The sequence below is a fragment of the Polypterus senegalus genome, chromosome 7, assembly GCF_016835505.1.
Source record: "Polypterus senegalus isolate Bchr_013 chromosome 7, ASM1683550v1, whole genome shotgun sequence".
Classification (NCBI taxonomy): domain Eukaryota; kingdom Metazoa; phylum Chordata; class Cladistia; order Polypteriformes; family Polypteridae; genus Polypterus; species Polypterus senegalus.
Window position 1 is genome coordinate 68,885,005 of NC_053160.1, and position 14,722 is coordinate 68,899,726.

At 36.7% G+C, this 14,722-nt stretch overlaps 1 protein-coding gene across 6 annotated transcripts in view; it reads left to right on the forward strand.

The window, feature by feature from the left end:
• Positions 1-14,722, forward strand: part of LOC120532637 (septin-11) — a 162,736-nt gene that overhangs the window by 142,580 nt on the left and 5,434 nt on the right. For all 6 annotated transcript variants that reach the window (XM_039758814.1, XM_039758815.1, XM_039758817.1 and 3 more), the window contains exons 6-9: positions 1,561-1,657; positions 3,009-3,177; positions 4,009-4,141; positions 7,163-7,341. In XM_039758814.1, the coding sequence (XP_039614748.1) occupies positions 1,561-1,657; positions 3,009-3,177; positions 4,009-4,141; positions 7,163-7,341 (578 nt within the window). The remainder of the gene's footprint in view (positions 1-1,560; positions 1,658-3,008; positions 3,178-4,008; positions 4,142-7,162; positions 7,342-14,722) is intronic.

Below are 14,722 nucleotides of genomic sequence, written 5' to 3' on the forward strand. Positions count from 1 at the left end.
TACACCTCCAGGGCAAGAGTGGAATACCTGGCTTAGTCACTGTCTGTGTGAAGTCGGAGAATACTCTCTGTGCTCATGTGAAATTTATATGGGTTCTACAATTTCTTCCCATATCTCAAAAATGTGCAACTTATGTTAATCTGCAGCACTAATTTCATCTCATGTAAATAAGTGTGGGTGGCTGCATGAGTGTGAAATAGCCCACACACGTCTGGTCTCTGCCTTTTATTCAATGTTATCAGTGTAGGCTAAGGCTCTCAATAGACTACCCTATTGAGAAAGCAAATGGATGTCAAATAATGTTTGTCTGTTGTCATTTTTTGCTAAATTTTAGACAAAATGTTTAAGTTAAAAGAGTAAAAATCAAAGTTCCAAGGTTTAGTAATGTTATAATCTGGGGCACTAGATTAGGGTAGGTTCTGCCTCTTAGAATGAAAATTAATAAAGCAGGATTATTTGTTTTCCTGTACCTTTTGGCATAGCGACCAATAAATTATGACATGCATTATAAGATGTAGATTAAAAATTGCTAAATAATAATAATGCTATATTTATGGAATGGGATTCTAAGATTTTTTACCATATATTGTAGGATATATAGCTATCTTTACTGTTGCTAACATCTGAAGATCTCCCCCCCATGTATATAGTATCTTTATATGTATATCTTTCAAGTTCCATTCAGCTCCACACTAAAATCTTTATATTTTAAGTAGCATTTTCTTTGCCTTAGAATAACTGGCAGCTTTAACTAAAGTTAGAACGTTCGTTCTAGGGAGGGTCAGGCAGACGTGGTTTGGCTGTTGAGATTGCTTGTGGTCAGCTATGTTGAAATAGATTTAATATACTTGGTGGTGTCACGAAAATCTTCCAGGAGGGATTATAATTGGGAGATATTGCATTCTTTTTGTGTCAGCAAAGTGGCTTATTTTAAAATTTTAACCCTCAAACTTTCCTTAAGAATATTTAATAATGACTCTCCTAAAATTGTGACTGTGAAGCGATAAAAGGTTTTGCATGTTTTAGGAATACATTGAGCTATGTAGTTAGGAATTTTTGCACCTTGTAGGCTTGCTATTGATAAATTGGGCTAAGGATTAGTGCCACACATATAACAGCTGATTGTCAAACAAGAACAAAGTGAGCTTCACCTGGAACAGAAAAGTTAGAATTTAAGGAGGCAGTTTTTGGTGTCAAGAGCAACTCCAATGACCAGGTCATAACTCAAGGAAACCAAATAAAGCTGCCATTCACACTCACCTACTGAAATGCCAGGAAAGTGTAGGAATCAGATTTAACAAATTGGTTGGTGAACACAAGTGAGAATCTTGTTGGACTTTACGTTGGTAATGGAAACTAGCACTTTAAATTCAAAAATGTTGTTAATAGAGGTTTGGGAGTTTGTGAAGTTCTGGGTATGTACGGTATTTCTGAGGTTACGTTAACAAAAATAGGTTGCTATAGACCTCAGACAATTCTTTAATTGTGTTTTACATCTGACTTTGATTAAATATGGTTCATGTTTGTTCATAAGTTTAAAACATGCACCTCTGTCTTTAGGTTCATCTTCCTTTTGCTGTGGTGGGAAGCACTGAAGAAGTTAAAATTGGAAATAAAATGGCTAAAGCTAGGCAGTATCCCTGGGGTATCGTGCAAGGTATGCATCTCTGAAAGCTACATACTGAAGAGAACATAAGCTGATTTCCTTATTAACTGTAATGATTTTCAGTTCACTTCATCATAATGGAGCACACCTTTCATCATCATATTTTTAAAATTTCTCCTCCATTTTTTTTTAAACTTGTAAGTAATTTGTGTAAATTAGGACATATTAGGTTATATTTAAGTGGCTGTTCATTTCGTTGGCTGGATTTATTTTATTTGACTAAAAATAATTAAAGCATGACTTTTATATGTAAACATGTAGCAAATTTAAGCAATTTAAAGTAGCTGTCCGGATTTCTTAGCACATTGTTGCCTTTTCTAAACACTTGCTATTTTTTAACAGTCCTAAATCTGCTGGAGCTTGCTAGCAGCTGTTTTTTTGATTGAACTACCTAACATGACTGTTAAATTAAAAACAGTTGTTTACATTTTGGTGCATTTGTTAACATCTTACAGCTTCAGGATACTCGGCTGAAATTCCAGTCCCGTCAGTGTTGGTGTGGTACTTACACATTGTGTCTGTTTGTGTGGATATTTCTCAGGTTTGCCTTTCCATATCCCAAAGACATACTTTTGGGATTTATTGACAAACCTGAATTGATTGACTATTTATGTCAGTTGGTCCCCTGTGAAAGACTGACAGGTTTCTGCTCCTCATGACTGTTACTTGAAGTAAGCAGTTTAAAGAAACACATGAATCAATCACCAGCAACCTAAGTCGCATGTTCTTCTTTTATGTGTGTTTTTCCCCTTAAACATTAAACTTCAGTGCCATAAATACCATTTCTAATGTCCAAGGATTCTTCTTCAAAAATTAAAAAAAAAAAAAAACACACATGATTACATTCATCTTGTAGTGTACTGATTAATCCTGATATTGATCTAGTTTTCTGAGATGATGATGCTTGATCCATAAAGTACAAGTAAACCGTGAATAACCTGAAAAAATCATAGTGCTGTAAAGAATATATGTTGTTCTTTCTGATAATATCACAAACACTGGGAATTTACAGTCACAAAATAAAGCACAGCAAATAATGGAGTTTGTAATGGAAGAATAGTGTTGACATTCTATCTGCATTCATAGAATCTATGCTAAGGTGCATCACCGTCATTTTGAATTCTTATGGTGGCCCAGCATCCTATTATGAAAGTTTATACAGGTGTTCCGTTTACAGCTTCCTGCATACATTTTATGTATTTTTAGCTCAGACAAACAGGATATGGGTCAGTGTGAAAAATACAGCTATTTTGAAACATATGTAAGGCTGTATTTTACATACTTTTATAGGGAGATATGATTTTTCAAAATATGAAATATCTGACTTTTCCTAACACTGCAGTGGAGAATGAAAATCACTGTGATTTTGTGAAATTGAGAGAGATGCTGATCAGAGTTAATATGGAAGATCTGCGTGAACAAACCCATTCTCGGCACTATGAACTATACCGACGCTGCAAATTGGAGGAGATGGGCTTCAAGGACACTGATCCAGACAGTAAACCTTTCAGGTATGGCCAGTCAAAGTAAACTGAGTACACTGAGTTTTTGTTAATGAATTTGTGTATTTGTTTTTGGTGTCACACCAAAGTAAAAGTTAAAACACTTAGCCAATGAAGCGGCAAAGTTTGTCAGCACTACATAGCCCTAAACACACCATTATTTCATATACAGTAAGTTGTATGGATTTTCTGATTATGTCAGGGGAAAAAATGTTTTCTGTAAATCAAGGATCAATAAGTTAGAATAATCAAAGGACAATAATCAAGTATATATTATTTTAAGGAAACCTTCAGATACACATTATTGTACAATAGATGTCTTATTTTTGATTTACATTCCTTTATCATTGTATCCATTTTGGAAAACCTGCTCAGTTCTAATTGTTGCTGTTAATGTATGTCTGCTTAGTGGTGCAAACATAAAACAACCGTAAAAGTGGAAGATGAAAATGATTAGCCTTTCACTACATTCTGCGTGGGAATCAAATCATTTTGGCACTGCAATTGAAATACAAGTATTTTAGATATGCTGAGTTTTTTCATGCGTGTAGAGTGGTATTGCAAGACTAAAGAAATGAATTATAATTTATTAAATTATGCTTTGCTGGAATATTCATGAAGCACTGACTCTTATTTTAACCAGTGTTCGTTATTTGTGCATGTGACATGTTCGGTGCCCCTAAATACTTTTGTCTTAGCCTTCTTTAAATTAATCTAAACACATTCCTATCACAAGAATTAATTGCCTCTTTTGGATACCATCAAAAATTTTTACTATATGCAACAAAGCTTGGCTAGAATATTTTAATGGATTTGTCTGCTCATTCTTTCTTCCTCCAGTCTGCAGGAGACATATGAAGCCAAGAGGAATGAATTCTTGGGTGAGCTCCAAAAGAAAGAAGAGGAGATGAGGCAGATGTTTGTAATGAGGGTAAAAGAAAAAGAAACTGAGCTGAAAGAAGCAGAAAAAGAGGTAAGAGAAACAAATGAAAAGAACATGAAAATCTTCATACAGTATGCATTTGTAGAACGCACTGTTTATTATTTTCTCATCATTTTCAGTATGTATACAATAGTAATTAATTCCTCAGCTACTAGATAGCAGTATAAAATGGGTCTTGTTGGGTTCATCACTAAGCCACTGTTAACGCTTGGTCATATAATGAATGGCATATAGAAAAGTAGAATGCCCCACAATTTGTTGATTTCCTTAAAACTTTTATACCTTTTTATCTTTCATCTTGACTAATGTAATCCAGTCTTCATAATATTCCAAGTAACCTATAAGAAGTTCTAAATGTAGCTTTTAGGGTCCTGACTTGCCAAATGCAGCAATCAATGTACATTATACAATTGATAGTACTGTCATCACTGACTTCCTGCTGTTATCTAAATAATTTCTAAAAGTTATCGACTAATATTTGACATTACAGTATGTATTTTATTACATTCTTGTGTATCTTGCCAGAGGTGAATGCCAATATGTTGTGTGTTGTTCACACTTGCAAGTAAGAATTTCATTGTACTATGTTAACATCACAATATTGATACTACGGCTGCTTGAAATATTGCCAAAATGCATATCTGATTATACTTGATCCCAGGCTGTTTGCTGTCTACCGAAAAAGGTCAAATCATCCTCAGTATTTACTTCCCCCAATGCTTCACTATGTGCTGGCTTATTTCATTTTGAATGATTTCTCCAATCTTATGATGCAGAGTTGGTTTTCTTTTTTTTCTTTTTTTTTGTTGTGAGGTTCTTTGGAAGCTTCTTCTTGCCAAAGTTCACTCTTGTTTCTATTTTTTTGCATACCCATGAATTTTTAGGTTTAGTGCTGTTTCATAGTACTGTGTTTTGTTAAGCTTCTTGTGGTGCCAAATACTGGTAACCTCCTTAGCATTATGTTTACCCCCAGAGAAGCGATCTAAAACAGTTGAATCTTTGTTTCAACAACAAAAGACATAACTGATGCATGTAAATACTCAAATGTCAACAATATTCACTCCTGTACTGATGCAGGTTTAGCTCAAATGCTTCATGTGATGTTTTAAAACAGTCACCAACACACTGTTCCAGCAGATGTCAAAAGATTTATTTTTGTTGCTTGCACATGGCAGGTTAGAATTCCAATGACATGAACATTGACAGTGGGTGCATTGTGAACAGTGCTTAGGAAGCAGACGCCGGTCTTATCCTTCCACTTGATCACAGTCGTTTGGCCTTTCTGTCGCACAGCTACTGCACCATGCAGGCAGAGACACCAGGCATATCCTGGCGATTCAGTCGTGCAATGCTATATTATTTATTTATTTTATTTTTTTAAATAAAATCTTATGCAGTTGAGGCAAGATATAGAAACTGTCCATCCTTGGTCAAGCAAAGACACCGCCAGAGACAATGTAGCAATGCACTGTTGACTGTAATTTTCGTCCCACTTAATCACTTTACTGGTTTAAAGTATTGAGTTCCAGATATACCCAGAGCTTGCTTTGCTTTGCCCGTTGGCTTCAATGAACTGAACAGCATAAACCTTCTGCATATTTTGATAATCACCTGATACACATCCCACAGTTTGTACAGTTTTGTTATTGGGTGATTGGCTTCATCATAGCCATCATTATCAGTGAAGGTATTTCATGAGTGAAAAACAACACTAACTCATAACTTAGCCAAAAATGGGCACCTGTAACAACCAGTTTGTGGACCAGTACCATCTCTGGATTGGTTCATCCACTATGCTCTGCAGTATCCGGAGACTAAACACCTACATGTCATCAGGCTGACAGCAATTGGGACAAGTAAATGGTTTGCTGCGACTTTTCCGACACTGCTTAGTATAGCTGTTTGTTTCTGCAACTGTTTTCTCCACTAGACTTTCATCAACAAAGTATAAATAGTTCAGATAATCAGGATCAACAAACATCTTTTGTTTATGGGGTTTACCGATAAATGGGCGACGAGGAGGTGCAGGATTGTCAGCAATAGTATCAAACACAAACCTTACTGAAATTTGACAGGTCAGAATCTACCGATCAAGTGTCACTTTCACTGGCTATGTCAGCCTCTGATGACCAAGTCACATTGTCATCATGATCTCTTGATACAGACAGTGGGACTCCCCCAACCACCCTCCTGCTCTGACAGAATAAATCCGTTTTGAATCTGCTCATATGTTGTTCACATCCACTTTTTGGCATATGCATATTTTCACATTCTTGAATTCAAGCAGTTTTATAAAAGAAACTCCAGTGTGAAATTTTGAACTTGATGTGGTGTTTTGTTGACGCTCAAAATTTTGGATTTTGGAGCATTTCAAATTGTTGGAATTTCGGATTAGGGTACTCAACCTGTAATATCTGTGAATTAACAAACATTGTGTTATAAACTTGACCTCCATGTTAGATTTCTTCCTACATCTGTGTTTGTCTTTTCCTTCTTGTATTTCAGATTTTGTCCCATATCCCAAAGATCCAAAGATGTGTGTTTATAAATTGGCTACGTTTAGTGGTTAGTGTCAATGTTAGCAATGGTTGCCTAACCTGAAGTAATTAGTTTATTGTGTGTTACTAACTTATTCCATATATTGAGTCTGCAGACCTTTATGGAAGTTCCTCATTTTCTCTTCTTCTTTTTTTATGTAGTGCATTTTTTTTTTTAATAATAGATCAAATCTCTACCACAAAGGAATGCTGTAATGTGTTGGTGTAAGACTGTTTCCAAAAGCTTTTGCTCTGGAAAAGGAGGATTAAAAGTGGGTTATGTTAGAGCTTTTTGTTCCTAGCCACTGACATAAACAAAAGAGAGGACTGACAGGAAGAAGCAAAATTGGCAGGAGTGTTAGCACCTTGTGCTAACTGCTGTTGGAGCCTGAGAGCGCAGTGAACTTGAGCGCCTGAATTGTGTTGATGGGGCATAAAGAGCACTCTTGTAAAAGACAATCCACCTCTCTGTGGTCCCTTTTACATTTTTTTTTTTTGAAAATTACTTCCTCAGCTACATGAGAAGTTTGATCGACTAAAAAAAACTCACCAAGATGAGAAGAAGAAATTAGAAGAAAAGAAAAAGGAGATTGAGGAGGAAATTTCTGCTTTCAATAAGAAAAAAGCACTTCTTCAGTCACAGGCTCAGCAAGCTGGATCACAGCCTACTAAGAAGGACAAAGACAAGAAGAAGTGAGTATTTGTTTTACATGACAGTTTTTCTGTTTCCAGATATCACATGATTTTACCTTTCCTTTCTACCATTATGTTTGCTGCTTTCCTTTGATGGGAATAAGCATTTGGTTTGTTTTAAATTATACGCTTGTATTTGGTAATTATGCATTTATGTATTACAGGTGTCTGACAAATAGTTTTCAAAAGTAGAAGAGTTCAGCGGGTTTGTTTATGTAGGAATAATTGTGAGTAATTAGGTTTGTATTAAAAGGAGTACAGTAAAAAACAGAAGGCAGGGGTTGTTCTCCCCATATGTTCTTTTTTTGTATTTTTAGGAAATTTCCCATCATATAAAGCATTAGAGGCCTTAACAGTTCAACATTTCCTTATTAATTTGTCAGCTGTTGGAGATCTTTAAGCACTGTATACACGTCTCTTTATTCCATTCACAAGCTGTCACATACATTTTTTTCCAATCCAAGGGCTGGAAATTCTTTTTTGAGTGGCAAATTATTGAACCTTTTCGTCTAGTGAAGATGTAATTAATGCTATCAAGAAGTGTTCTTATGTATTGAAAACAAATCCTTATAATGACATATAGCATTTGGCATGAATTCATTTTATAAAATAGGAGATTAAAGTAAAATGACATCCTTAAGTATAATCCATTACTTAGGCCTATTTGTTTTGTCATTATACACTTGTGGGGGGGCATTATTTTATTGAGAAAGGTCAAAGGAAAATTGCCAGATTTGTTCAAACCAACAGAAATGCCACAAATACTGAAATAGCAGCAGTGCTGTGTCGAAATGTATTCTTGAACATAAAAGGTTTGGGACTTTAAAGCAGGGAGTATACAACAGCAGAAAACCACTCCAGGTAACACTTCTCTTAGCTAAGAATAGGAACAAATCATCACCAAAACAGGATGATTGAAAACTGGAAAAAATGCTACCTGATCAGGCAAATCTTGACTTCCATTGTAAAATGAAGATGGTTGGATTAGAATTTGGTCTAAACACTATGAATCCATGGATCCATCCTGTGTTGTATCAATGATACAGTCATAGTGTGAAGATGTTGGGAACGGTTCCTTGGCTTATGTTTTAATACCAGTTGAGCATCTTTAAATGCCACTATGTACATTTTGCATTTTTGCATTTTTGCTGGCCTTGTGCATACATTTATGGCCATAGTCTTCTTTTCTAAAGGATACTTAGACCAGATTAATGTGCCATGTCACTAAGAACTCCCAAACTGTTTCCATCAAAAGGACAGTGACTTCATTTTGCTCCAGTCTCCTGACCCCATATCTAAAACCAGCAGGGCACATACATATGGAATTAGGTGAAACCAGAGTTTTGTAGAATGAATGAATGAATGTATGGCATAAACATGCTGTGTAAGTGTGTAATAATTGTGTAATGGTATGACTTCAGCAAGGACCTAAATCTGTAAGCAGTGTTTTCAGCACCTTGTTGAATCCAATATTGAAAGGTTATTTTAATATATTTATATTAAGGGGTAAAAGCTCTACCCCACAACAGGCAAACTAAATACCCCAAAAAATCTCAAAAGTGCCTTAATGGATTTGATTGAAATTTAGTGATGTTTTAGAAAAAAGAAAATTATTTGGTGTTTTTTTTCCCCTCAGTCTTTGCCAATAGCAAAGCTGTAACAAGTTGGTTATTCTTAGGCAGATTGTCCTTCTTTGCATCAGCTGTGATTACATGGAGAAAATGGGGCATACACACAGTACTCCATGTTCTGTTGGCTTCTTCTTTCTCCTCACAGTGCAGTACAAAATACACTCAAACTAAAGCCAGATTGGAATTTTCAGTACTCTTATATAAATAAACTTCAAAATAGGGGGTGGGGAGGGGTAGCTGGATGGTAAAATACATGTAATGTTGCATAGAACTGGGGTGTCCACTTTGAGGTTGGACCAGAATGTGCCACTGTGCTCCTGTTTACAAAGCACAAACAAGAGTATTGCCAGTATAGTGCACCAGCCCTATGTAAAACAGAAGCTGGGAGCAACACCATGTCTTTTTCAGTTTAGATGCTTGCACAGCCCTGTAAAGGGGTCCACCGTATACAGAACACAGAGGAAGTGAACATTGTACATAGATCACAGTATTACTTTGTTTCATCTGTTCTTATCTGTACAATGCTTAAAACATTTAAATTCTTTCCATGGAACACAAAAATGTGCAGACTGTAAACGTCACTGCTATTTGTAATTAGTTGACAAGCGACAAGCAAAACATGCACCTCGCCAGCAGATGATCCGACCGCTTCTCCTTACCGTGCGTTCAGCCGGCCCCCTTCCCCTTTCACAACGCGAGCGGCAGAGATGCGAAGTGGCAAAAGGACAGGTGCTGTACATGCTTTTAAATGATCGACGTGCAGCGCAACAAAAAACGCGCAGCTCGCCAGCGGCAGCAGCAGAAACACAGCAGGTGATCCGACAGCATCTCCTTAGCGTGTGTTCAGCCCCCTCTTCACAACACGAGCAGCGTTGTTCATCCTGCGAGAAAGATTTAACCACGCCCGAGGCCAGAAATAAAGGACAAGTATTGTTTTTACAAAAGTTTTAAAGTAAAAGTGAAAATAGTGCATATGTAACAATTCCCATGAAAATAACTCTCTTTAAATTGTACTGTATATCTGGTAAACCAAACCCGGGGGTGGGCAAGTGAAGCGAGCAGGGGGTGGAGCCCCCTAGTCTCTTTAAATATTAAGTGTAAATACGTTCATCAGTATATAAATGAAATATATTATGTTTTCAATTTTTAAATATTAATGGCAAGATAGACCAAGGAGATGAAATTGTCCCTATAGTGAGTGACATATCTAACTACAGACAATAAGGTCATTATGTTTACTATACATACTGAAAGCAATCTTATAAGTAAACCACATTCTTAAGCCTGAATAATTAAATGATGTGGTCAAAAAAAGAAGTAAAAAAGCTGTGCATAAATCTAAAAGTATTATTATTAGAGCATCCTTTCAGAATTATTCAGGGTTTCTTCTAAAAGGCCAGCATGAGATTTGTCATATGGAGTGTGCTTTTTATAGTACAATTAAAGTTGCAACTTTCTTGAATACATCAGAAAGAAGAATACCTCCTACAGTAAGCCTGGCCCACTAACAGAAGACCCAGCACAGGCATAGGATAGTAGTAGTGGTGGGGAGTATACAGTACTTCTCACCCTGCCTGGTGGTGACACCTAGGAATTCTCATGGATAAGCTGGAAACTGTTATGACCATAAGGTGCTCCTGCTCTGTCTAGATTGGTATGTTGCCTCTGTCATTGTCAGGAAAAGCAGATTAAATGTGAATTGTGATGTTGCAAAAGAATTGTCAGTTTTAAATTGATAAATAACTTACATTACAAGTTAGTCTTGCTTCTGAGTTAGTATGGCTAAATTTCAATCCATTAATCTTTTTATTAGCCTTTCTGGTAGTAATGGACTATAGAGAGGAGCCTGAGGTACAGTGGTGCTTGAAAGTTTGTGAACCCTGTAGAATTTTCTATATTTCTGCATACATATGACGTTAAACATCATCAGATTTTCTCTCAAGTCCTAAAAGTAGATAAAGAGAAACCAGTTAAACAAATGAGACAAAAATATTAAGGAAAATGATCGAATATTACATATTTGTGAGTGGCAAAAGTATGTGAACCTTTGCTTTCTAACTAAACGTTTTCGGTAACGTTTGATCATTCCTGCATACCGGCTTGGAGGAATTTTAGCCCATTCCTCCGTACAGAACAGCTTCAACTCTGGGATGTTGGTGGGTTTCCTCACATTAACTGCTCGCTTCAGGTCCTTTCACAAAATTTCGATTGGATTAAGGTCAGGACTTTGACTTGGCCATTCCAAAACATTAACTTTATTCTTCTTTCACCATTCTTTGGTAGAATGACTTGTGTGCTTAGGGTCGTTGTCTTGCTGCATGACCCACCTTCTCTTGAGATTCACTTCATAGACAGATGTCCTGACATTTTCCTTTAGAATTCTCTGATATAATTCAGAATTCATTGTTCCATCAATGAAGGCAAGCCGTCCTGGCCCAGATGCAGCAAAACAGGCCCAAACCATGATACTACCACCACCATGTTTCACAGATGGGATAAGGTTCTTCTGCTGGAATGCAGCGTTTTCCTTTCTCCAAACATAACGCTTTTCATTTAAACCAAAAAGTTCTATTTTGGTCTCATCCGTCCACAAAACATTCTTCCAATAGCCTTCTGGTTTGTCCACGTGATCTTTAGCAAACTGCAGACAAGCAGCAATGTTTTTTGGAGAGCAGTGGCTTTCTCCTTGCAACCCTGCCATGCACATCATTGTTGTTCAGTGTTCTCCTGATGGTGGACTCATGAACATGAACATTAGCCAATGTGAGAGAGGCCTTCAGTTGCTTAGAAGTTACCCTGGGGTCCTTTGTGACCTCGGTGACTATTACATGCCTTGCTCTTGGAGTGATCTTTGTTGGTCGACCACTCCTGGGGAGGGTAACAATGGTCTTGAACTTCCTCCATTTGTACACAATCTGTCTGACTGTGGATTGGTGGAGTCCAAACTCTTTAGAGATGGTTTTGTAACCTTTTCCAGCCTGATGAGCATCAACAACTCTTTTTCTGAGGTCCTCAGAAATCTCCTTTGTTTGTGCCATGATACACTTCCACAAACATGTGTGTTGTGAAGAGCAGACTTTGATAGATCCTTGTTCTTTAAATAACACAGGGTGCCCACTCACACCTGATTGTCATCCCATTGATTGAAAACACCTGACTCGAATTTCACCTTCAAACTAACTGCTAATCCTAGAGGTTCACATACTTTTGCCACTCACAAATATGTAATATTCAATCATTTTCCTCAATAAATAAATGACCAAGTATAATATTTTTGTCTCATTTGTTTAACTGGTTTCTCTTTATCTACTTTTAGGACTTGAGTGAAAATCTGGTGATGTTTTAGGTCATATTTATGCAGAAATATAGAAAATTCTAAAGGGTTCACAAACTTTCAAGCACAACTGTACATACGAAGACTGGACCCATTTAGTTTGGTCAGTTCAAGCAACAGCATGTTTGGAAGAAAATCATATTCCCATCATGGAGGTGACTCCGGAGAGGAATCGGAACAGCCTGTAAGGATGTGTGAGCTATTACCATGACATCCTCCTGTCCTTCCAAACAATATAAAAAAAATGTGCTCTTCTTTTTACTGATTCTGTATATTCCAATTCTGAATTTGCTTCAGAATTTTATTAAAGCATAATGTTGATCCTAAAATATGATTTCCCTTTAGTTTAAAATTGTATACCTATAAAAGTGCTTGTTGCTGTCTTTCAACTTTTTCCTTCCATGAGGGTCTAGTCCAGATTCGCTGGAACATCACAAGTCCTCCTATTATTCTAACAGTTTGCTTTTATTTTTTTATTTATTTACTTATAATATTATTTCACTTACAGAAAAATATGTCTCTAGTTTACATTGCTGAATTATTGCCAGATACTTTCCAGTTTAAAAAGATTTTCTCTTAATGATCAACAAATGTGATACTAGGATGTTTTTGAGCTCTACAGTGACTGTGCTGTTCTTGGAGGGGACATCCAGCACTCTCACTCTGTGCCTGAGAATCCTGCTTGGCTATATTTGCTACTGGTGGTAAACAAAGTGTTGTACAGGAAGAAACACAATCTGGAGTCCAAACCAGTAGTCCCTAGCATGCATTTGTTTAATGTTTTGTGGAATTCAAACAAATTAACAGTGTAGATCACATATTAATAATCATATTCTTTCTTAGATTGTACTTTTTATCACGTGAAGTTAAGGTTGTGGCATGTCTGCGGTTTTCATTGTTTCAAATCAAAGGGTCAATTGCAACAACCTTCTAGAGTTAGTCCATCGGCATTCTGGTCAGTTTTCTCCAAGCTCAAAAAATGTGTAAAATCAAAATTGTGCTTAGTCCAGTTTCCAGGACTCCTTTTGTTTTTAATGTTAGTCCAGGCAAACAAGTGAACATGCTATAATTACAAAATCAGTACCAAAGACACCAATTAATGGCCAGTAAAGATCACATTTTATTTCTAGAAAAGCAGGAAGTTAAAGTTGTGAAGTAAGGAAATAGAATTATTGTTCCCCCTAATTTCAAAGCTCTTCTGTTTTGTTAAAGTAGTACATTTGAAGCACAACGTATTTTAAACAAACACAAAGAGAAAATTAAAATTCTCCAAGGTAATGTTGTCTCTCTCCCCCTCTCTTTTCTGCTTCTGTGCCAGCACAAGTTTCATGTTTAATTCAAACCATTTTTTCTTAAGTTTCAGCATATTCACTTAAAACTGGTGAAGAGCTTGCTGGTGCATTGCTGTGCTATGTCGTGCAAGCTGTTCTACTGCTGCTTGTTTTGCCTCATTGTCGAGATTCTCTCTGCCACAACCAGAGCAGTGGCGCCTGCACTATTTGAGTCAGTCTGTATGTTAATGGACATGGGACTTTTGGGATGTGCTCTGTATTCAACCCCATGTCTCTTAGAGTACCCAATACTATTGATTTATTATTATTCAGTTGCAAGTCAGTTAATGTGAATTTTTGCAGCTAGATGAGTGGTATCCACAATGAACACAACTAAGAAATTAACCTTAAAACATCTTGGTTCTCCAAAGAAACCAACATAGTATTTATTTAAACAAATGCATAGTCTTATATTGTGTATTTATTCCAGTGCTGCCAAGAAACAAATGAAGAATTGAGAGAAATTGCAGTACTGCATAACAGGTTTTCTGGTCACTTACTGTAAAAGACTTTCTTGACCCAGCTGCAGTGCTGCTGCAGTCATTCCATCTCAGTGTATAACCACCATAACTATGCCAAACAAAGGTGAGCAGTAGGCTGTTTGAATTTTTGACAGCAGTCAACTGAAATCCAATCTTGAAGAAGCATTGCATTATGGAGTTTTCATCAGTGAGCATGCTGATTCTTCACAATGGTATAATCTGGCACATAATCCTGTAGTGTGTGGGTGGGGGGGAAGCAAAAAGTGGCACTGAATGAGCTTTTGGAATTTCAAAACAACGCTATGCCTGCCAGCGTCAGTTATTTGGTCCATCAGCAGTGATCACCATTATTGTTAACGTGTGCAGTGAAACCCAACCTTGTGATTGATTTGGACGACACACCTCTTCCAAGGCCTTCTGGTTGTTTGTAACACAGTCTAATCAGACCACAGAACAGAGAAGTGACAGTATTCCAAAGTACAGTCATAAATAATCACTTTTAAGAGGTTAAAGTTTTTTTTTTGTTTTTTTTTTATTATAGAAAGTTGCATTTTATTCTTTTTACCCTCTGCTTTCCCCATTTATCGCAATACATCTCTTTTA